General features: G+C 50.6%; 2 protein-coding genes across 4 annotated transcripts; one reads left to right on the top strand and one right to left on the bottom strand.

The window, feature by feature from the left end:
* Window positions 1–295: 295 nt before the first annotated feature.
* ELOA (elongin A) lies at window positions 296–16,428 on the bottom strand. Of its 3 annotated transcripts, none has more exons than XM_075173361.1 (11): window positions 16,135–16,428; window positions 10,761–10,817; window positions 10,000–10,118; window positions 7,889–9,104; window positions 6,488–6,602; window positions 5,961–6,116; window positions 5,415–5,512; window positions 4,951–5,131; window positions 4,294–4,405; window positions 3,842–3,993; window positions 296–3,264 (listed from the first exon to the last, which is right to left on the bottom strand). In XM_075173361.1, the coding sequence occupies exons 1-11, from the start codon at window positions 16,411–16,413 to the stop codon at window positions 3,203–3,205; spliced, it is 2,547 nt and encodes an 848-aa protein (XP_075029462.1). In that variant the 5' UTR covers window positions 16,414–16,428; the 3' UTR covers window positions 296–3,202. The 3 variants fall into 3 exon arrangements, with proteins under 3 accessions (XP_075029462.1, XP_075029463.1, XP_075029464.1); XM_075173362.1 differs by having other exon boundaries at window positions 5,961–6,113; XM_075173363.1 differs by lacking the exons at window positions 10,761–10,817; window positions 16,135–16,428 and adding an exon at window positions 10,396–10,726.
* On the top strand, window positions 16,310–23,461 carry LOC142092835 (kelch-like protein 31). Its single transcript, XM_075173364.1, has 3 exons — window positions 16,310–16,352; window positions 20,029–21,240; window positions 22,640–23,461. Exons 2-3 carry the CDS (start codon window positions 20,051–20,053, stop codon window positions 23,370–23,372), a joined length of 1,923 nt encoding a protein of 640 aa, XP_075029465.1. The 5' UTR covers window positions 16,310–16,352; window positions 20,029–20,050; the 3' UTR covers window positions 23,373–23,461.

Here is a 23,461-nt window from a genome sequence, read left to right as displayed (position 1 = left end):
CCCGGTGGACCGAGCACCCGCAAGCGGCTCGGGCCGGGGAGGGGGCTCGGGCCGGGGAGGGGGCTCGGCCGCGCCGGCAGTGCCAGCCGCTGGGGGAAGAGCAAAGCTGCTTTTCAGCAGCGCCAGGAAGAGCTCCTGGGGTTTAAACCTGGGGCTGGTTCCAGCCAGGAGGGGGAACCGCAGCACCCCCCTCCCCGGAGACCCGAGCAGAAGCCCTCCTTGGGGCTAGAGAGACCCGGCTTTGCTAATGGCGTATTTAACATTCATTGCTCAGAGACATAAAAGAACAAGCAGACACGGTCCAGTGTTTGGCTTTTATTGAGACATGATTTTCCTCTTTTCATATAACTTATCTAATTAAAATATTCATCTCAGTTACCACAAAAAAAGGAACATAGAAAATTGTATATACAAATGCAAGTCAAAGTCACTCCCCCTCCTGCCCACGTTACTCATCCCACCACCAACGGGGCAGCGAAGGGGGAAGAGGCAGCTCTGCTCAGTTCCTTCGCGTGTAGTGTAGCACAGAAAATTGCACAAGAATAACACCCCACGCACTTTTACCCTAGACTTTGCTTAGTTTGTGTCTCATGGAAGTAACCCTCCTCTCTTCCCAGCTGAGGGCTGGTGCCCACCTCTTCCAGCTGTGCGGTTTTAGTGTCCGAGCAAAAGGAAGGGGAGGGAAGGGAGAGCGGTTGGCATCGGTCCCAGTTGCAGCGGGACCCGCTCAGCACTGAGCGGAGTCAATCCTGACACAGCGTCACGTCTGATCCTCTCTGTATCCCCCTTCCCCGCAATCCCGCTAAGCTAAAATACAGACACAGCTGGCAAAGCCGAGAGCAAAGAGGCTGCTCTGAGAGGGAAGGTACATCACCACGTAACAGCAATGCTTTGGGCAATACCCACAGCTGGAGTACTAATTAACTGGCAGTTTAGCAGAGCCCAAGATTGTTCTCGGGCCTCACCCAGATCCTTTGCTCAAGGCTCCATTGGGGCCTGAACACGATGCCAGACTCCGCTTCCCTCCCCTCTGCCCCTACCCCAAGTACAGAGGAGAAATAAATGGTAGCACAACAGTCAGCAGAAGATAATATATTGTTATCTAATTAAAAATACAGCAAAAATTAAATACAGCAAAAATGCAAGGGTAAGGAGCCATTATTTTACAGCACAACACACACTGAAATGCTGCACGGTAACATTAAAGCATCTGGGACTGTAACAAACTTACAGCACATGAGAGTCTGAGAACATTTTTCCAAGACCTTCAAAATAAGAAAAGAACAGACCAAATAAGAGACAGGTGTTCAGAATGGTTTAAAATTAAAAAAAAAAAAAAAAAAAAGGAGAAAAAAAAAGAAAGAAACCAACAGAAACCAGAAGCATACAGGGATTTTTCTAGAGCCCTCCAGGGAGGGCTCTTCACAGCAAGGTTTCCCCCGGTCAGTGCGCGCAGACAACTCCACCGGTTCGGGATTTGGCAGCCACAGAAAGCCAGCAGCAGAGCTTCTCAGAAGCTGCCTCCAACAACAGCATCCACTACCAGCACCTTTTCCACCTAGACAGCAAAGTCCTAGGGCAGTAAATATGGCTTGGAACAGGAGAATCTCTCCCCTTTCCGATCCAGTCGGACCTTTGAATGCTAACAGAGAGGCCGTCTCCCTCGCCACATGACCTGGATCTAACCAGCTCCATCCTCTGCTTGCACCACCTCTGTGTAAGTTTGCTTTCAAGGCAGACATAAACCACAGGCAGAAATGTTCACCACGATAAGGCTTCACATTTAATAGCGAGTGCCTAATTGTGTCCGGCTCCCCACTCTCTGCTGCAGCCTCAGCCAGTCCTGAAATCACACACCTCATGCAACACTCTGGCTCCCGACCTCCCCAGCGGAGCTGTGCTCCAGGGCACCTCCTCACGCGTCCACCAACCCCAGCGTCCGGGTCCACTGGGTCACATCGCACACCCCTTCCTTCCAGAGCTCCAGTGCCTCAGACACCAAGTACAACCGAGCTTTTTGAATTCCTGCTATGTAGTATGCACACATTAAGAACAAACCACATTCCATTATTCACTTCCCTCCAACCCCAGTCAAGTGGTTTCAGGTTCAAAGACTAAAATCCTTGCTTTTTCCAAAGAGGGGGCAGAGGTAAACATGCAGGGAAAAGACAGAATTTAAGCACCAGCTTCCAAACTGGAAATAAATCCTTCCCAATTCCACACAGAAAACAAGATAAAAGTATTCCTCCTTTCCACTAAAAGAGGCAAACCAATGCCTTCACTGATATTTAAAAACTGTTTTTAATTTCAGAGGCAGAAAAAGTCCCCTCTCTCTGTACCTCAAAAAAAAAAAAAAAAAAGTTAAAATCTGACTTGGTGCACAGTAAAATTTCTCCCAAAACCCCTCGTAGTTTTATTCCCAGTAGCCAGCAGAAGACAACAGCAGCAGAGAAAAAGTCCCCAACGGCTCTTGGCATCCCTGCACAACAGCGTAAGCATCTGTACAAGAGCTACAGTAACAGCAGAGAGAAGGTCGAGAGCTAAGATTTTATTAACATACACGAGTAGAGAGCAAAGCCTCAGGACTTGATGCGCCTGCCAAAGGATCGATGAGCAGATGGGCCACCAGTCCTACCTGTCCCAGAGAGTCCAGGTGGGACTTTGGGCCCAGCAGGTACCAGATCACGAGGAAAGACTCCCGTGACACCCAGTGACAACTCAGACAGATGGATTCCTGCCAGCTCGAGTCACAGAGAGGCTGGCCCTTGTACTGGATTGGATGGGGGGAGACTACTGGGAGCAACATAAATAATACCAGCGGGATAGAGGGGCAAAATATTAATTAAAACCATTTTATAATTTATTAAGAGGTTAAATAGTAAATAGTCTCTGGATCTTCCACTCTCAGCAGGTGCCAAGACTTCACATTTTCTTGTGTCAGGAAATTCTGTACACCCTTCTTTTGACGGATGACAAAGCCAGAAACAGGAGGTTAAGGGCAGGGGGAAAAGAGGGGGGCTTGACACTCAGAAAGGGACCGGAATAAAAGATAAAATACTGTGCTGTCGTCTTGTGCAGATCGAAGCTTCTCCCAGCAGCTGCAGCCTCCAAAGAGTTCAAAGAAAAGGGCTGTTTGGGTACCTTCTCCCCCTTCAGTGCCACTCCCCCACGAGAGGGAAAGTCCCAGATCTGCACTGCAAACTTATCTCCGAGAGAACCTGTTTTTGAAAGCTTTGATAGTCTTTGCCATCATGGGTGCAATTTCTGCAACAGAGAAAGAAAAAAAAAAAACCTCAATCAAACAAAAAAGCAGCAGTCACAGACTAGGAGAGCAGAGAGCAATTCAAAGCTGCAGCCCTGGCAAAGCAGATGCAAGTCAGGTGTAAGTGTGTGCTCTCTGATCATGGCCTATCGTATTCTCAGGTCACAACCGAGGAGAGCCGACTCTGCTTTCTGCACTGCAAGAACACAGATCTCTGGTTAAACTCTCCCTGCTTCCTTCCCAAGGGAGCTGCACTACAATTTCATTGTTCCAAACAGCTAGACAGACACAGAAGGACAACAGGAGGTAAAAGGCAGGGTTTCTGCCTCGCTAGTACCATTAGGACTGGCTGATACAGCTGAGCAGGCTGGTGAATCGGATGTTTGCCTATGCTTTTGCTTGTACAAGAAGTTTGAACAGCCTTTACCCTCTCCTTAGGTAAGAGGAGAGAGGAGAGGAGAGAGGCCACCAACATCAACCCTCCTGCATAGCCTGGATTTCTCTTACAGCCGAAGCAGCAGATTCGTGCGTTTGTAAAGCTCTAGGAGACCACACGGATGTTCTGCAGTTTGTACTTACTCTTCACAGGTGGTTTCCTGGGGTCATAGGAGGAGAAGGTGCTACCTGAAGATGGGACAGAATGGGCACTGCTGGTGCTGGGCCCATCATAGGACTGCTCCTCACTCACACGAGTGTGGCTTTTGCTAGATGTGTACAGGACTGGTTTTATTCTGAAACAGAGACGGGACAGACATGTCAGTAAAGGAGTCACTGGGGTTTGATGCAATTCTTCAGACACAAGCCACATTTGTTAACAGCAGCACGGCCGATACCGCATGGAACCAGCGGTGACCAGGATCTCCACACTTCCCAGCAAGAAAGCAGCTATTACAGTTACACGTTTCACTGCAAAAGGGCTTCGCGGACACACAGTATCCTTTCCTGCTAGGACACAGAACTTCAGGGGGAAGCTGGCAGGAGCCCACAGGAAAAGAGGCCCTGAACAGCAAGCGCTACTGAGAAACACTCACTTGGTCTTCTCTGGCAGAAGAGGTCCTCCAGTTCCAAACTTCTCTTGTCTCCTTCGTACATCCCGAGGAGGCTTTGCTGCAGAGTTCACAAACGCCATTTTGGCCACTCTACCTGTAGGAGGCCAGAGGGAAACGCTGCTTAGATCCAGCTTATTATAAAGGAGGCTCCTCAGTGCTTGTCTTATTACAGCAAGCTCCAACCACCTCTCCCCAATCCATCCATTTCAAAGCTCAGGCAATAGCGTCCTCCCTAAGGTCTGAACCTCTTGCAGTCACAACGTGGGCTGTGAGAAATCAGACTGATCAGGTCAGTAGTTCTCATTATGTTCACCAAAAGAACAGGAATGCTTCCCTCCACGTCGGTATTCTTCAACCCCAGCATGGAGAAGCCACTCCAGCAGAACAGGAGGTGCCTCTGCAGCCCTACATGTTCTTGCTATAAAATATTGCTCTGTCTAGTCTGCATCAGCAACACTATGGATGAAATCTAGAGCCTGCTAAGCCATTAAGCAAAAGGCCACGTCAAAGAACGGAGAGTGAAGCAACTCCTAAATTGGACTAGATTTAAACCAGCCAGTCCGAAAGACCTTCCCCCCACAAAGACATCCCCTAGGCAGCATTTCCAGACCCCTCTATGATCGTTCAGCCCTACTTTACCTTTGGGTTTGTTGGCATGAGCCGAGCCGATGTTCCGTGCTAACATTAGCAGCCGCTGCTCTCGTGCATCATGAAGTCGAAGGTACATCTCCCGCCAGGATTCAAACTCTTCTGGCTTCTCATTCTTGAAGTCTCGGAGACAGTGATTGTGCCACAGTTGATCCGTATCCTCAATGAGGACCTGAAACAAACCCACATGTAAGCTGGGATCCCTCCTGACACCTTCGCTCCCCTCTCCCTCCACACCAGCTAGCGCCAGTGTCACTGCAATACCGCAGAGGACACCACAGCTTAGGGGCTGACTTGCAGCAAGAGATGGGCAGATGGCAAATCCAGGAACTCAGGACTAGCAAAAGCCACCTTTTGTTATAAAGGGCGTTGTTCTTCACTATTCTGCTATTGCAGATGAGGACAGAACATCGCTCCCGCACGTCACCATCCCTTCCCCACGCCAAGGCACTCACATGATTACATTCCTCAATGCGATACAGCTGCTCTGGGGTGCATCTCTCCAATACTGGTTCCAGCACTGAGAAAGGGACACCACCCACTTCATAGATTGCTAGAGAGAAGCAAGATGCACAGAGTATTTATCCTGCTCCTTCCTTGCCAAGGAAAGGGCTTGACACCTTGAAATGCAGTGGAAAAACCAGCAGTGCTGCACGCCACTACACAATATGAGGTGAAGGAGAAAGGAACCATAGATGCAATAGCTCTAGTGGGTCATCAGGCACCAATATCTCCAAGTTAAGAAGTGCCTGCACAAGGCTCTGGCTACCACTATTTCCAGTGCTTTAGCACTCCCTGAAAGCATGCTGGGTGCTGATTCCTGCAGCACCTGAGCTTTCAGTGAGATCTGTCCATATTAGTTAGCTTGCCTAACAAGGGGCAACTAACTGTTCACGTGCTCCAAGCCAGATGCTGCTGGGATGTACTCAAACAAGTTACCAAGACTTCAGTATTATCTGCATGGCAACACAACTTTAAGACAGATGAGGAAAGGTACTTACAGTCAATGTTGTTACTGAGGACTCTGATGCATTGTTGATACAGAGACATCATCTTTGGGAGGTAGGCAGTTTTAGAGCCTGAATACACTTGCATCTTTGAATTCAACCGGCGTCCTGTAAAACCAGCTTCGCTCTCTTCAACTGGCGAGGACACTGCTGTAAAGAGAAAGACTTGGAGTAAGAAGGGAACAGAGGAAAGAAGAGCCCACCCTGATGAATGGCACAGGAGACACAAATCGGAATCACCCAGAAGCAATCTAAAGGGCCAAGTCTTCTCTAAGAGACCTGCAACCTAGTTCAGGAAGGGCAAGTCCAAAGTCCAAGCCTCAAGAAGGGTCAGCAAAGGATCTTCCTCATTTCTGCTAGAGCACGTGGGAAAGAAGCCACCTTTTCCTGAAACCCGGGCTCTGGCCATCAGAGGCAGGACACCAGGCCCCAACAGAAAGACTTGAACCCAGCCAGCATCCACTTCCTCCCACAAACAATGGCTGCAGCCCATTTCAGACCTATTTTCCTGCCCAACATACCTTTCCTTTTTGTCTGGGAGCAGGTAATGGACTCAATTGAAGGAAGAGGACGGTAGTTGGCCTGAATCGGCGGCAGTGGGATGTCTGGTAATGTTGGTACCACATCTAAAAGTATCTGGAAGGAGAGGACGTACATGCAAGTAAGACAAGAATAAGGAGAATGTTAAATCCTGCCAGTGTACAAACAGCACTGAATTGCATTTTGTTTGGTATTTTGAATAAGACATTCGATGCTGATCAGCTTGCACCAGGAAATACCCTCAGAGGGAGCCTGCACTTCTGCCACATTACTGTGGCTCTGTCTAGGCTCTCAACACAAAGAAGCCAAAATTCAGGATCTGAATCACTCGGCACCCTCCAGTAAGAGCCATCCACATCTTTAACCTACTAGGGTCAGTGCTAAAGACCTCTGGCAAGAACCCAAGTCAGATTAACAATGCAAAGAACTAGAGAAAAAACAGAAGAGAAAGCTGGCAGAAACGTTTCCTTGATTTCAAACACTCATTTACCTGTTCTGTCTCTTCTCCTCCTCCCCATTCCATGCAAAAAACATTGCAGTGGTGGAGAGGGGAACCTCACAAACCAGGGGAAAATCTAAAACTTCAGTATGAGACACTTATTAGAATGAATGGCAAAGCAGGATTTTAAAAGGCTGCTAAGATTATAAAAACACCTTCTGAAGAGCAAAGTGGTTCAAGTTGAGTAAAAAGATTAACCAGTCAAAGTTTTACACGTTAGTCCCTTATTTATATACACAACTCTGGCACCCATGTGGCAATGGATATATACAGAAACATTGCTAATTTTTCTTGCTTTCACAAAGGAAGATCTGTCTTCTAGAATACGCTGCATTGTAACACCAGTTCTCCCATTTCTCCCCTATTTCTGGAGACCAACAGATTTAGTTAACAAAACTGCAGTACTGATAAAGATAAAAAAAAAGATCAATTTTAGAGAAGCATAAGTACTTGAGAGACATGGGAACCTTGCTAGCAGGTGGAGATGCACTGCATGTGCAGTGGATTTTAAGGCAGGATTCTAAGTTGACTCATATCTAAAGATTTCTGCATGCTTAACAAATGTATCATGTCCAATATGTTTTCATACAATTTAGCTGAAGGTGTTTCCCTCTTACTCTCCTCATTCTTTAATAAAGAGGGTTTTGTCTATTGCATTTCTTTCCCCCCAGCTTCCCTCTTCACCCACTTTTCCAGCAGAGTTCCACTCTAACAGCACAAAGCGGTGCCTGCGGCGCTGGGCATATGAAACACACGGTGTCCCCCAGCAGGAACCAGGAGTCACAGACCTCGATACCAATGAGACATCGCAACCACAACCTGATGCAGAACAAGGGGAAAACCGATCCCACCTTTGTTCACTTTCAGATCTTCAAAACCTTACCCTGTTTGGTTTAGGAGGCTCTGGTAGTTTCTTCTCTGCCTTTTTCTCACTTGTTCGCTTGTGGCTTGGACTTTTCCGACTCGAGCTTGAGCTGTTGGTACTGGCTTTGGATCCGTTCTGTTTGCTGTGCCCTCGGTCTTTCTCCCCAGCTGACACAGAGGGTTTGACCACTTTCTTTTTCTTTTTCTGGGGCTGGTCGTAGCTGAGGTACGACTCAAAGGACATTGTAGGTTGTTCAAATTCATCCTCCACTTCCCCCTCCCCAAAATTTGAGGAAAAGCCCATCGATTTTTTGTCTATGTCGGAGACTTTGCGCTTCCCTTCTGAAGATTTTAAGCTCCCAGAAATCCCCTTTTCTTTAATCCTATTTGACGAGTCACACTCAGCTTTCCGTTTCTCCCGCTCTGTGTTAGAGGTCTCCAGGCTCAGCTTGGGCTTTTCCAATTTGCTTTTTTCAGAGTCCCGATGTTTTTGCTTCTTAACATGGTTGTCCAAAGACTCTTCCAAGTGCGGCAACGTCTGCAACTTCTCCTTTCTGGAGGTGCCGCTTTCTCTGTTCTTCTCCTTCTTGGTGCCATCTGACATCCTCAGCTTCTCCTTGCTGCCCCCTGCCATGGGGGCTTCTCGGAGCTGCTCTTTAAAAGAGGTCTTGTGCAATCTTTCTGGGCTGAAGGCAGAGGTCCTGTCCTCCCCTCTGCCATCAAGTCGCTGCTTCTTATGAGAAGACTTGTGCTCTTTGCTTCGGCTCATGTTCCCTTTGTCGTAGCACTCACCGGGGTTCCTCTCTCGGCCTCCCCCCAGCTTCTCCTGAAAGCTGTGGCCTTTACTGGCTTTCCGATGAAATACTGTCGGTTCTTCCTGCTCCTCAGAGGCATAAGGGTCTGTGTACATATCCTGAGGGCTCTCACTTGGCTCAGGTGACACAGCTTGTCCATAGTCCGAGTACTCCTGATCTGAAGAGAGCACTGGGGAGGATCTGCCCCAACCCTTCCCCTCGTGGCTGCTATAGCCATAAGTCTCATGGGCTCTCTCAGGCCTAGGATACCTTTTGGACTTCTTTTCCCTATGATCTGGGCTATAGGACTGGCTGCAAGACGGCTGGAAGGGTTCTGAATACTCCTGGTCAGGTTCCTCATCCTCTCTGAGGGAGGGTTCTTGATGTCTTTTGCTTGAGCTGCTCCTCTCGTAGTCACGGTCTTCAGAATCTAGGTTATTTCTGAACGGGTAAGAAACAAAACAGTTAAATTAAAACTTCCCAATATGAATGGAAAGAGTCACTCCCCACGGACCATGCGGACAGGAACCTCTCTTACAGAAGACTAAGGTTGTATTTGGTAGTTTTGTGGCAAGAATACCACTAATTCTCTCGGGCACAGCAACATTCAGGGATTTAGAAACTGCATTTCTAGTGCAGGAATTGATTAAGCATTTTTATTAGGACTAGAGACTTCACAGTTCATTGGGAAGCAGAGAGAGATGTGTACAGAGACTTCTCCATGCCTACACACTCCTGGTGGCGTGGTGCCTACGGGAAACATGTCCCCCAGTTCGCCAGTTAAGCGTGCAGGGATACCACAGCCACCGAAATTATCATGAATAACTGGGTCTTTATCACCCACATCTAAAGGATCTCATTGCTGGGTTCAACACAGCTTTGTAACTACAACATGCTGGCTAGCATTAACTTTCAGTTTCCATAGGATTTTTGCACATAAAAGCCTTCTTTCAAAGCAAGCCACTTCCTTTACTTGGGCCTAGAACTTCCTCTCCTTAGCATCATAAAATGGAAAGCAAGTAGATTGTATCTCTTGCTTTATTAAAGGCGCTTTTCTGGCCTCTCCTGTTAATCTCTTCATCACACTACAAATTCTTGAAAACTGGTCCCTACTTTCACGCAAAACTGCAGCCGTCAGCAACCCAATGCTCTGCGGCTAGCAGAGGCGGGAACTTTATGCCAAAACAAGGCAAAAACCCCATGCAGAGTTAGCACACTTGTGTTACAAGTTTTTCCAGAGCCTTCACTTTGTTACCTTGGTCAGAGAAGTTTATAATCTCTACTGCAAAAATATGACAAAGCTTATCCATCAAGATAACCGAATAGGTTCACTTACCTGTCTGCCTCTTGGGACACCGGCACTAGCTTCTTCCACCTGGCTACGAGATTCTTCGCAAAGTCTCCTACAAGCTCGTGTTTCCGTAAACTGTTCACAGTCTTCCCAACACCCGTCTCCTTCACGAGAGAGCCAAGACATGAATTCATCTTAGCAAAACAGTCAGCATTCTCACCTCTGCTAAACTTCCTACAAAGTGAATAAAGCTAACCCGCTACCTATCGCTGCTAGGTAGAAATAAACTTCCTTGATCTAAAGGCAAAGATATCACATATATTATATTATGTTTTCAGCGGCCATTATATTGTTTACTACAGTTCTGTAAATCGAAGACAACTTAACTCTGCCTCAGTCAAACATTAGTTACTTGTATTAATAAACCAAGTTAGTATTTACCATGACTCTTGGTAAGTTTGAAGACAGAAGTCACTAATAATTTTAAGGATTAGCACTTCCTAATTTCATGCTGATTCAATTATCGTTAGGAACTGCTCCGACTCTCATATCCCAGTCAAGTGCTAAGCTTTTGGAAGAACTGAGGATGACAAACTGTCCTCCGTGGCTTCACACTTGCTCCGACATGCTCCTTCCCCGTATCTGGAATTTCGAGAACCTCATCACAATCGTGCCTGTGACACCAGGCTGTAGCAGGTGGCCAAGGCAATACGTCCCATTCCAGGGAAAGCAGCATTTCTGTGGCAAACAGTTATCCTGTGGCTTGACAGACATGATGAAAGTGTGAGAGATTTCACAGCTCTTACCACAAGAATGTCAACTGTGATGGGCAACTCAGACAGCCTCTTCAGACTTTTCAGCAGCTGCAGAGACAAGAAGGAAAGTGTTCAGACTTGTCATACTGAACCACGTACTGTGATTAGAAAGGAAGAAAATTCTGCACTGCATGAGAGCTTGTTAGAAAGATCCAAGTGGCACACAGCTGCTGTCTTGCTCCAAATCAAGCTCCTGAGAAGCTGAACACGAGGGCCAACTGTTGAGAAATTATCATCTCTTTGCCTACGAGGGTCCATCTGAGAATCCTAAACCACACTCAAATATTAATGCTTTCTTCACACAGGACTGCAACTTATCTTTGGCTTAAAGCATCAGGAACAGAGACACACAACTCTGTTGCACAGCAAGTGGAAGAAAGCACTCGGAAGCTTGTGACTCTCAGAAGGTGGTGGAGAGAATTGCATCACTTGTTGAGAGGAGGCAGGAGGGAAATTATTAAGAGTCCTTTCTGAAATTTTGCAAGCTAGACCCTGAGGGAAGGAAGATTTCTAGATGCTCTTAAAAAAATCTAAGAGGGAACCCATATCTCCCCTGCAGACCCTCTACTCTGTCAGTGCTGCTGACAGTCTCTCTCCTCTCAGCTATAGTCTGTGCCAAAATGGCAATTTATCCCTCCCACAACCACTGCCTCTCGCCCCACTCTTTTCCCTTCCCTTCGCCATACACCCATGAAAAATGTTGTTTTCTTACACTCACATGCTGCCAGGCGAGGCCCTGCCAGCGCGTACAGCTGCTCCACGGGCCCGGGAGGGAAGAGGAGCCCTCTCCGACTTGCACCCCGGTGAGGGGCTGCAGGTGAAGGGGACGTACTTGTACCTCTGCCACCCAGGTGGTTTGGGACATCGCTTCACCGAGATGTCTAACGACTTTTTAGTTACAGTACATGGCAGCACACATCTGACAGCACCGCTGCCCCTCGCATTATTTCCCACAGCTCAGCTATAGTCACAGACCAGCCTTGTCAGCGTTCCCGTTATTATAGCCCCTATACAGCCCAGGCTTTGCTCAGCACTGCTGTGCTATAGGCCATACAAAGGGCTGTCCCTGATCCAGAAGATCCTCTCTTTAAAGCACTGTGCTCAAGCTCAAATTAGCACTGTCGGCCTAAGCTATTCCAATCACCCCCACTTCCACTGTGCAAGGATCAAAGAGGTTTAGAGGTTTCCTTCCTTTTGAAAGAAGTAAGTTCTTTTAACCTATTTGAAGAGTGCTATTACTTTCAGAGAGAAAATACTCCTCGACACAGAGATAAGGGTTCATCTAGCTTAAGCAGAACCACAGGTCGGTTTCTGTTCACCAGAAATCACTGCCTCATCTCCACTATATTTAGGACTTCATCGCCATGACCAAAGGTTTAGGTTTTCTTGTTTGTTTTAGAAGAGTGAAACACTGATACCAACAGCAACAGTCTGTTTCAGCACTCTTGAGCTGGGATGCTGAGGGGGATGCAATAGTTCTAGCTGTGCTGTAACCATAGCTAACCGGGTCTTCAAGCCCTCTGTCCCTGCAACTCTGGGCTCACGGTAATGCGGCATCTTCCCCGGGATTCACAGGATCACAGGCAGGTAACATGCTCCACCATCTACCTCAACTGATGGGGGGGCCAAAAAAAAAAAAAAAAGCAAGCCAGTTGAGCTAAAAATCCCAACATCCTTTCAGTTTTCAGAACTTTGCCAGCACTGCTGCTTGATACGCTCACTGGCAATCGAAGCCATCAAACCAGAAGCAGCAGAGGTAGAGACACAGCCCACCTCTGCTGCCTCCCCTCAAACGGCCGCAGCAAGGCCTGCCGCAGCTCACGAGTCGGGATCCTGCTGGGAAGGTCAAGATCCTTCTGGGCGTTTGGACTAGAGTGCACAAAGGCCCTGTTTGGAAGGGGACAGGAAGGGAGGGGAAGAAGGATGGATTTTGTACTAGATAGAAGAAGAGTAAGACGGGGCAATATTAAAACAATAACATCTCTGTAAACTGATTACCTTCCTAGAGAGGTTGCTTCAGAGTTTACAAAATCCCACCATGAGAGTAAGAACCACAGGAAAACTCATTATGGTATCCTTAAAGCCTCCCAATTATTTTCTACCTATACCCCACTGTAGCATCTTCCACAGCTCTTTTTGCTCTTTAGTTCTTTGTTGCTTTCAGGGCTGAATTCCAAGAAGAAAAGTGCTATTCTCAATGGGGTTCATCTCTGGATTTGGTATAGCCAGGGGAAGTGTGGTTTGAGACAGGGGACCCACACATTTGATCCAGAACACATCTGACTGTGAACTGGCTTATTCCACACTCACTCCAGTCAATGGTTGGAAACCTCCACACATCTTAAAAAAAAAAAAAAAAAAAAAAAAAAAAAAAAAAGCAAGAGCTAGCTTTCTGAGAGGCCACCATACACATACCTTTGCCTAAGTGTCACTTTACCAAGCTTTTACACCTGCACGTTCATTAGAAATGTTAACACAGTTTGAGTTCAGCAGACTTCCCAGCCAACTAATAAAACTCTCAAAATTACGCTGTCAGGAAACAAGGCATTCTTGTTACTGCATCATCAGTAATGCACTTATCTGACAATCTAAGATATCAAAACCTGTGCTTATTGACGCTGCCCAAGTGGCACACAGCCTGGCAATATCTGAGTAGGGATATATTTGGGAGCTGTGTTCGTACAGCGCAGCAAAACCTCGCTTTGCTTGCAACCTCTGTGGACCACAGGTCCATGTGCATGAAACGTGCCAAGTGAGACAACTCCGATGCAGTGAGGCTTAAGAACTTGTACTAATCTGTATTTCCTATGGAAACAAGCTGATGCAGTACACCCCACTGCCTTCTGTTGAAATCAGCCAAGCAAACTCAAATCTGGCAGCTCAACCCAGAAATAACTGAGATTCTACAAGTCCTATGAGAAAAAGACAGCCAGGTAGACGACAGAAAACACTGGGCTTGTATCTTGCTAGACACCAGATGAAATACGTATGAGAAAGCTCTTCTAAGACACCCCAGCACAGGATAGAGTTTCAGTCAATCAGCCACAAGACACAAACCATAAAAACTTTACTTAGTTCCAGCTCCAATAAAGTTTTGTTTAATATGGGTGGATTGTTTCCTTTTTCTAAAAGAAGTCGGCCAGGCCGTTACAACACACGTTATTATCAAATTACTACAGCACTGCCTGGCCTCTTCCTCTCCATGAAGATGCTCTCTTGTTCGTGTTTCCCCTACCCTCTTTCTTCTCCCAGAAGAGAAACACTCCTGCAGCAGGATTTGCATCTTCTCTGCTGGAAAAAAAAGCCCGTTTCCAAACCGTTAAGCAGTGTCCAAAGTTTCACTCATACAGTTCTGTGCCAGCAGCCCAATTTTCACCCCAAAACAATATTAATACTTAACACCTTTCAGCAAGGCAGCATACAGTTGTACACGATACAGGGCAAATATTATTCTTTCACATTATTGATAAAATGTTTCAAAAGGACAAGGCAAGAAAACTGAAGACTGGAAATGGTGTAATGTGTGGGTAGCACCCAGAGGTGCCGTGGATTTGTCCTGCTGACAGGGTAAAGCTGTAGCTGCTACAGAACTGTAGTGGAAACAGTTATAGCAGAAGAGCTGAAAGCCGTTTTCTGACATAGAAAGGTGCTCAGAAGATACGCAATCTATCAAGACAATGCAATGGCAACTAAATTCAAGCCTAGTAACACTAACGCTTCTGAGGATATAGTTAAAAAGGTATCAGAAATAAAAAGAGGATAGGTCACAGGACCTTTCTGCTGGGGAAGGGAAAAGGTTTAAAGTCACTATCCTAGCTAGTAACAGCTTGCGAATGCTTACCACCTCTCCCTCCCCTTGCAAAACTGCATAGGATCAACAGAGAAAGAAACAACACCGCAAGGTTACTGGAGAAAGAGTCAGCCTGTGCAAATAGCGCCCGAAGACTTACAATGCCCAAGAAACACAGACAAGCAGTTATTGCCCCAAGCTGACACAAGGGTCAGGAAACAGGAGCACTAATTCTCTGTGCGCAGCATGCTGAGCCAATATTTGAAGTCTTGCACGTGCTCTCAGCACCACGGAGCCCAAGACCCCCAGGAATTGACTCCTCAGCAGTCCCTCAGCTCCATTTGGGGCTCCACTGGTTAAACCCTGCTCTGGTCTTGGCTGAGAGGGTGAGAAGAGGAACCAGACCCCCGCCATCGCTTCGCCCCCAGCTAGGCTGGAGCTGGGTACAGCGGTCTCCATTTCGAAGGGTCAGCACTTGAGCACTTCAGTATCCACCCTTCTTCGTGGGCGGTGGGAGGTCTTGGAAAGCAAGCGGATCTGCAGGTGTTTGCCTCAGTTAAACAAAATTAACCGAGTGCAGAGTGGCTGCACGGCCCTCACTGCCTCATCTTTCACCTGAATTAAGTGAAACATGAACTAAACACCTGTAAAGAGTCGCAACAGATGCTCCCCCAATAAAATATGACATCCTAGAGAATGGGATAACAGCATGTGGCAGGCCCACACCTGAGCTCAGCCCTAATTCCAAATTTCAGTTGAAAAACACAGATCAGAACCCTGGTGTCCAGCAGGAGAGTTGCTGTCAGCAACAGACGCAGCCGAATGTCACCAAACAGATTCCAGCACAAGCGCAGATCAGGGCAGCCGCTCCGTGACAGCTGCTACGGGCAGCAGATTTCGGCAGCGGACACATTCCCTCGTGGAGACGGGCGAGAGGCGTCAAGCAACTTCCCCAAGGCCAGAGGGGGAACCCACCCCAGGGGCTGAGTTAAAACTCAGCAACTTCTTGCCCCGATCCCAACTCCCCGGCGATCGTGGTGGCCTTGCCACGGTCCTGGCCCTCCCCAGTGCCCCCGGCAGGGCTGCGCCTCCCCGTCGCCTCCTGCCCGGGCTCACGCCGGGGACCGCGGCTCTTCCACCATGAACACGTCACCAGGGCAAGACTCTTCCGGCAAGTTGCCCGCTTGCCCGCCTGCCTCTCAAACCGCACCCATCGACGTGCCACGGGGGGAACCCCACGCAAGGACACCGGCACACGGCAGCGGGCCTCCCGTGGGGCAGCCGGGGCCTGCGAGCCCAGCCCAGGCTGGCAGCAGCGCGGGGGGCTCCCAGCGGGAACAAACCCCCGGGCCTGCCCTGCTGCTGCGGCTCGGAGGCGGCGGGACGCCCGCTTCGCCCCACGGACCGCGGCGCCGGCCGGGCAGGAAACTTCGGGGGGTGGAGGGGGCCCGGCGGAGGGCAGGCCCGGCCCGGCCCCGCTCCCCGTGGGGTGGCCCGGGCCCTCCCGACCCCCGGCCCCGCCGCGCCGCCCCCGCCGGGGAGGGGGAGCCCCGGCCGCGCCGCCACCCCCGTCACCTTCTTGGGCTCCGAGCTGCCCGCCAGCCGCGACTGCAGCTTGCCCACAACTTCAAGCACCGACTCCGCCATTTTTACTGCTGGAGAGGCCGCGGCGGCGGAAACGGCTTCACCGCCCGCTCGCCACACGGTGCTTCCCCACCGCCGCCGCCATCTTGGCTGCGGGCAGGAAACGGAAGCGGCGCAGCCGTTGCCCCGGCCGGTGGCGGCCATGGCGGGTGAGGGCAGAGTTCGCCGCGTGCCATCTTGGGGCCTGGCAGCGGCGGCGGGCAGCGCCATCTTGAGTGCTGGCAGGGCGTCTTGAGGGGAGCGCGGTCGCCATGGCCGCCCCTCACTGGGGCAGTGGTGCCATCTTGGGCCCCACGGTGGTCAGAACAGCCTTTCCTGAGACAAATGCCCCTTCATACCTATTCTTGTTGCCTCCCAACGGCCAACGGCTCCACCACAGCTGTTGGGAGTGAGTGGAAAGTAGGTTTTTAGATTTGTTCGTGACCAAAGGCAAATTGAACAGGGCCACAGCAGCTCCTGGGGCTTGGAGCTGCCGTCCCCTCCGCTCACTCAGGAGAGTGGGGAAGGCGTCAGGAGGGCGATGTCCCCCTAGCTCATCCCCAAATGCCCTGGTGAATCCCTGTGGGGTGGAGCCAGGCCTTTGGCTGCCTCATCGCCTCTCCCTTGGCAGTGGCCAGGTAATCATGCCCGGCCTTTGGTTTACTGCCTTCTCCTGTCGCTGGCTGCGACGATGCCCTTGGCCAGAGCAGTGCTACCTGAGTCCAGCGTTTTCCATGTCTCTCGGGACTCGGCTGAGGGTGGCTGTCCTCGCATCACCCCAAAAGCATGCTGTAAATGTAGAAGTGATAAGAGCAGTCAGCTGGCTGGGAGGGGAGAGGAGGGAGGAGGATGTTGCGTGGGGAAAGTTGAGGGTCTCTGTCTCTCAACCTGCAGAGACCTGTGCTGGTCAGAGCTTCCCCTTGGACTAACCGGCCTTAACAGCAAGGTAAGGAGCAGACTCGGCCTATAGATGAGTCATGGAGAACCAGGGCTCGCCTAGCAGGATTTGCAGAGACCTTGCGTGGGGCACGGGAACTGCTGAATAATGGAAATAATGGCATGGGGAAAGGCTTTGTTGTTTTCTAAAATGGGGCTGGAGGAATTATTGACAGCAAAATAGTGCCCAGAGCTGCAGTGTCCAGGTAGTTTCCCAGGCCAGCTCGGTGTTTGCTGTGACTCAGACCCTGCTTGAACACAGGCCTGGGGACACCAGCAGGTAAAGGAGAGGGATTCTGTGTGTTTGGTTAGATATTAAAGAAAATAAGCCTGCCATAACTTTCTGAAGACACAGTATCACCCAGTGTAGGTCCTGCTTTGCTGTTAGCTCAGTAGTATGGTGCAGGGCTGAGATTAGCAGCACTGAAAGGATGTGAGGACAACTACTGTCTTTTAAGAGAAGTTTAAACATCTAGAAAAAAGCCCTGTCTTCCCTCCTTTCTGTCTGGGCCTTTTGAAATCTCTTCAAACCATTCCAGTTCCCTAGATTAATCCAGCAGCCAGGATTTATCTGTAGGAAAAATATCCCTTTCAAGTCACTACAGTGGTATTTCAATCAGAAGCAGCAATGCTGTCCCATTTTAAATCAACTGCAGGTAGTAAAGGTTGCTCTGCCCTTCTGCAGCCAGACACTGGAATAACACGAACACGTGCTTCAAAGCAGAGTCTGTCAAAGGTGCCCAAAGGGGCAGGCGGGATCCCACGGACACCATTACGAGCCCAAAACTTCTCATGGCTCTATTGTACTTGTATGAAGTGTAATGCAGTTAGAAGACCTCTGTTTTATCCCAGGACAACTTCCCCCTTGACTCCTGAGTGGGGTGGACAGGGGATGTGGAAAGCCAGCTGCATTGCTGGGCTTTCCAGAAGGAATTAAGGAGGAGTTAAGAAGCCTTTCGGAGGTCGGCTTGTGATGCTGGGCTACACACTAGGCCCACAGGAGCTGCTGAGCGCTGGTGTCACCTCTCTAAAATGGGGTCTGGAGCCCTGAAAAGGGGGCTGAGCAGTTTTATGGACAGAAACAGTGGCTTGCTGCCGACACTGTGCTTGTTTCTGTAAAAAAAGGCCAAAATCAAGGCAGTCTGGGGAGCAGAAGGGATCGGGCAGATCCTCAGCGCAGCCCAGTGGGAGCTGACATGCAGGTCACTTATTTCACAAAGCCAAACCTCCTGCCCTGGCAGGTTGCAGACCTCAACCTGGCACCCGTCCTGCTGGGACCAGTCTCAGTGTGGGGGCAGCAGGACGGCCACCTCCCTCCAAGACAAGTCCTGCTTCTCTTTGGGTTTGTTCGGCAGCAAGGAGGTTTTTGCAGTATTGTATCTCAGAGAGATACAGGTCTCATCCCTTGAGGGATCTGGAGAGAAGGCCTGGAAAAACATTTTCATCTCCTGGGAAATTCCAATATTTAAGATATATTGTCACTTCAGATCCAGCTGAAAAGCTGAAATTGCAAATTTTCCTGGGGAATGGATAGTCTAAACAAAATGCATGTTTGGAAACGTCAAAGTGTTGTTGCTCTGAAAGGGTAAATCCTAGTTCCTTTTCCCAATCCTGAGCTGGGTGTCAGAAACAGTTTCATATCCAAACACACAGAGAGAGCGGCATTTGCGTCCCAGTTTCAGAAGGACTGACGCCCACTCCAGGATATGACACTGTAATAGATGAGCCCTCAATTGGGGTAGCCCTGTGAAACGCCACAATACCAGGGATGGCTCAAGTGCCTGGGACTTTTCTCCTGAATCCTCTTGGCTTCTGTGCAAAGCCAGGAGAGAGCAGGCTCTGTGGGCATCTGTGTTGTCCCTGCTCCCTCTGCTCACCCCAGCCAGCTGAGCTCGGCTGGCCGGCACTGCTGCTCTCCCCCTCGGACTCAGCCCTGAATCCTCTTTCCTGGCAGGGACTTTTACCAATCTTTTCCCTTCTCCGTATTTTTGCCGAAGTCTCATAATGCCCCCCTTCTTCTTTGCCCAGTGCTAAATACGAGCTGATTACTCAGTTCCAAGAAACCTGATCTTTATGGCCAAGTGTAATAAACAGTACCCAGACATGTGAGACAGCGCAGTAACAGCTATTTCTGTTCCCTCATACATTGGCTGCTCCGAGCTCCCTCAGAGGAACTGAGGTCACTGCTGAATTTCAGACTGGAGTTTCAAGCTGGAATTTGGGAACATTCAAAAGCTGGATTTTTGTTGTTGATTTTTTTTTCCCTTTCACCTGCACTCTGAACTGGTCACCCCAAAGAGCAGCTGGCCCCACTGGTTACCCAGCACCAGCAGTGCCTCGCCGTGCCCAACGGCCTTGGGGGGTGGGAAATGAACACCCTTTTCTATGTGGTCCTGCAATGCCAGGCTTCATCTTACCTCGCTGCTGTGTGGGAACCTCTGTCAGAGCTGCTGGGACTTGATTCACCCCATCTGACGTGCGCTTGAGTCAGGCAAAACACACCCTGCGATCGCCCCCTCGTTCTGCCTGGAGTCTGTGTCACCCCAGACAGCAGAGCGCAACCCCACACCCCAGGAACCAGTGGGTGCTCCCAGTTTCCCAAGGCACCCAAAATCCCCAGTCCTTTTTTAACACAGCGAAGGTGCTGGTACTGGTTGAGAGTTGAGGATCTGCTCTCACAGTCATGGCCCTTGATGCCTTTAACAGAGCTCAGGGGGGTACAGGGCTTGGGAGGCAGTTTCCATCCTTCCCTTGGCCTGACCCAAAGAGCATGTGAGCCAGTGGGAGTTTTTCCTTTGCTTAAGTGAATATCTTAAAGAGCAGAAGGACACCTGTACCCCTGTTACAAGGGGTAGGTGGCATCTCTGTCAGCTTGTTCCAGTTTCCCTCTCACCTCTCCTTTCTCATCAGGTCCCGTTCTGATCCTGTTAAGATGGCACCCAAAAAGAAAACCCCCAAGAAGCCCAAGGTGGATAAAGAGGATGCATCCATCTCTCCAGTGATGGTGGAAGATGCTTTGCTAGATGTCGAACACCTCAATCACTTGAATGGTTTGTACAACAGCGGCTCCAACGGCTTCCACTGCACGGCCACAGAGGTTGAAGCGCCGGACCATGGAGCCAGCCTTCTGGAGGAGATGAACCAGATGCGCCAGAAGCAGTTCCTCTGTGATCTCACCATTGCCACCAAAACCAAGTCCTTTGAGGTGCATAAACTCGTCCTGGCTTCCTGCAGCGAGTACTTCCACTGTCTGCTGCAGAGAGACCCTCAGCTGCACCGGCTGGAGCTCCACGATGTCTCCCCAACGGGCCTGACCACTGTCGTCACCTACGCCTACACGGGGAAGCTGAGCCTCTCGCTCTACACCATCGGCAGCACCATCGCCGCGGCCACCCGGCTGCGGGTGCCGGCACTGCTGAACATGTGCAGCGACTTCCTCATTCGGGAGATGGCTGTGGAGAACTGCGTGTACATCGCCAATATCTCAGCCACCTACGGCCTCAACCAGGTGAAAGACGCCACCCGGAAATTCATCCGGGAAAACTTCCTGGAGTTCTCCAAGACTGACCAGTTCATGAAACTCCCCTTTGATCAGATCAATGAGCTGCTGATGGATGATGGCCTGCAGATTCCCAGCGAGGTTGCAGCCTTCCAGATCGCTGTCAAGTGGCTGGAGTTCGACCCAAAACGGGTTCGATATGCTGCTGACCTCCTGGGCAACATTCGTTTCGGCACAATCTCAGCTCCAGACTTGGTCAACCATGTGCAACCTGTGCCACGCATGATGCAAGATCCACAGTGCCACAAGCTCCTCGTGGATGCTATGAATTACCACCTACTCCCCCATCAGCAAAACAGCCTTCAGTCTCGGAGAACCAGGATTCGGGGAGGCCAGAGGGTACTTGTCACAGTTGGGGGTCGTCCAGCTTTGACCGAGAAGGCTCTTAGCAGGGAGATCAGCTACAGGGACGCAGAGGGAAACTGGAACAAGCTGACAGAGATGCCAGCAAAAAGTTTTAACCAGTGCGTGGTGGTGATGGATGGATTCATCTACATCGCGGGTGGCGAAGACCAAAACGATGCCAGGAACCAGGCCAAGCATGCCGTCAGCAGCCTAAGCAGGTAAGATGGGCTCCACCTGGCCACACAGACCCTGGGGAGGGGTTGAGAGCTGTGCCATGTCTGCCTGTGCCCCAGCATCCCCCATGGGGTGAGGGACGAGCACGTCAGAAAGGTTCCTCTTTGCTATCAGTAACCAGGAGGTAGGTCTGGCCTCTGGGATAACGCTGCCAGGGAGGGACAAGCGCAGCGAGGCCCAGCACAGGGTGCTGGACTGTGAGACACAAGACCTGGAAACCACTTCCAGGGATTTGGTGTGCGTGACCCCGGCCTGGGCTTCCCCTGGGGACTTTGGTGCCTGGGCTGTGCTGCCCATGTCCTCCGGCAGCGCAGAGCACCGGTGCAGGATGAGGGCAAGGCAGGGCCTTTTTGAAGCTGCAAGGCTCCTAGAGAAATGGGAACCCTCCTTATTTAGAAGTAACTCATTTTGTTACTTTGGGGAGCTCTCCTTTTCGCTCGCTGGCTGTTCTTCCAGCCAGTGCCAGCTTCGACCCGATCTCTGGTTTGTCTGGATTCATTTTAAGGTAGATTTACTGTGTGTAGGATTCCCATTGCCCTTCAGGCTTTCTTCTCTCTGCCTCCCCGTCTCTTTTCATCATTTAAATGACAAGGTTTGTTTCCTAAATCCCTATAAACCTGTCACTGGATCGCCAAGGGATTACTATTCAAAGAAAGGAGAAGTAACCATGGCAACCGAACATGCAGTATTTTGTTTGCAACCTAAACCTGAACTTCCCAGTGGCTCTGCCCGCGGCTTGGCTCAGCCACCTGAGGCTCCACATGCAACATTGTTGGCACTGCTCAAGGCCAGCCCTTTGCGGCCCCAGCTCACCACCCCTCGGTTAGGAGCTGTCATTGGGCTCTTTCTCCTGTACCGAGCGAGGTTTCAGCGACCCACTGGCAGGTCTCCTATTTCTGGCCAGTAGCTTATCCACCTTTCCCAGCCTGGCCTTAGTCCCTGTGGCATCGCTCTGGGGACACAGCAGTTCCAGTTCTCTGTGCCATCTTGTGGGCACACAAGCAGCTGGCTTTGGCCTGGGGGCAGGGAGAAGCTGCCCCTAGGTCTTCTTCTACCTGCCAAGACCCAACAGAAGGGGCAGTGACAGTGCTTGGGGACACTGCAGATCGGTAGCACTTGCCATTTCCAAGCCAGGCTGGAGCTTGTGGTAGCAGGAGCAATACTGGGCCATCCCAAGGGTTAGAGCAGCAACAACCCCAGCAGTTGCAGGTAGAATCCAGTGCTGTGCAGTGCCATCGTCTCCATCTATACTGCCTGTCCAGATGCTTTTTTACTGCTGGAGAAGACGTCTTCTCCTCTGAAAGCAGATGTCTGGCAGGCCCGACTTCTCCCCGTGACTCTGATGCTAGTCCTGGACAGACAGATCTGCCCTTCGTCCCCCAGGTACGACCCACGCTTCAACACCTGGCTGCACCTGGCCAGCATGCAGCACAGGAGGACACACTTCAGCCTGAGCACCTGCAACGGGCTCCTCTACGCTGTCGGAGGGCGCAACGCCGAGGGCGTGTTGGCATCTGTCGAGTGCTACATCCCCACCACCAACAGCTGGCAGAGCAAGGCAAGCCTGGAGACACCCCGCTGCTGCCACGCCACCACCGTCATCGACGGCAAGCTCCTGGTCACCGGCGGCTACATCAGCCATGCCTATTCCCGCACCGTGTTCTGCTACGAGCCCAGCACCGATTCCTGGAGGGAGCAGGCAAGGCTCAGCACCCCCCGGGGCTGGCACTGCGCAGCCACTGTGGCCAACCGAGCGTATGTGCTGGGTGGGAGCCAGCTGGGTCCCCAGGGCGAGCGGGTGGACGTGATGCCCGTGGAGTGCTACAGCCCACTCACGGGGCAGTGGAGTTACGTGGCGCCCCTGCCCACGGGGGTCAGCACGGCTGGGGTGGCTCTGCTGGAGGGGCGCTTGTGTCTGGTGGGTGGCTGGAACGAGAGTGGGAAGAGGTATCAGAAATGTGTGCAGTGCTACAATCCTGACCTCAATGAGTGGGCCGAGGCCGAGGACCTCCCTGAGGCCACCGTGGGTGTCTCGTGCTGCACTATCATCCTCCCACGCTCCCCGAGCTCCGGGTCCCGGGCCAGCTCTGTGGCCTCGGCAGCAGCCAGCACATAAAGAGCCCTAGGTGCCACGTGGCTTATGCCAGCAGCTAGGGAAGGAGACATTGCTGAGGAGCGTGGAGTAGCTGGATGGGGAGGCACACT

The sequence above is a fragment of the Calonectris borealis genome, chromosome 25 (assembly GCF_964195595.1).
Source record: "Calonectris borealis chromosome 25, bCalBor7.hap1.2, whole genome shotgun sequence".
In the NCBI taxonomy this organism is placed as follows: Eukaryota; Metazoa; Chordata; class Aves; order Procellariiformes; family Procellariidae; genus Calonectris; species Calonectris borealis.
This window is presented reverse-complemented; position numbering and strand designations above follow the sequence as displayed.

Bases quoted from the DNA above. Each gene is read 5' to 3' on its own strand.
- ELOA (XM_075173361.1), bottom strand. From the start codon at position 16,413: ATGGCGCTGCCCGCCGCCGCTGCCAGGCCCCAAGATGGCACGCGGCGA. The intron at 10,818-16,134 runs GTGACGGGGGTG...TTGTCTCTGCAG, and splicing joins GCAGCTCGGAGCCCAAGAAG to CTGCTGAAAAGTCTGAAGAG. The intron at 5,132-5,414 runs GTGAGTGCCTTG...GGTTTGTTTCAG, and splicing joins GCATTGAGGAATGTAATCAT to GTCCTCATTGAGGATACGGA.
- LOC142092835 (XM_075173364.1), top strand. From the start codon at position 20,051: ATGGCACCCAAAAAGAAAACCCCCAAGAAGCCCAAGGTGGATAAAGAG. The intron at 21,241-22,639 runs GTAAGATGGGCT...TTCGTCCCCCAG, and splicing joins GCCGTCAGCAGCCTAAGCAG to GTACGACCCACGCTTCAACA.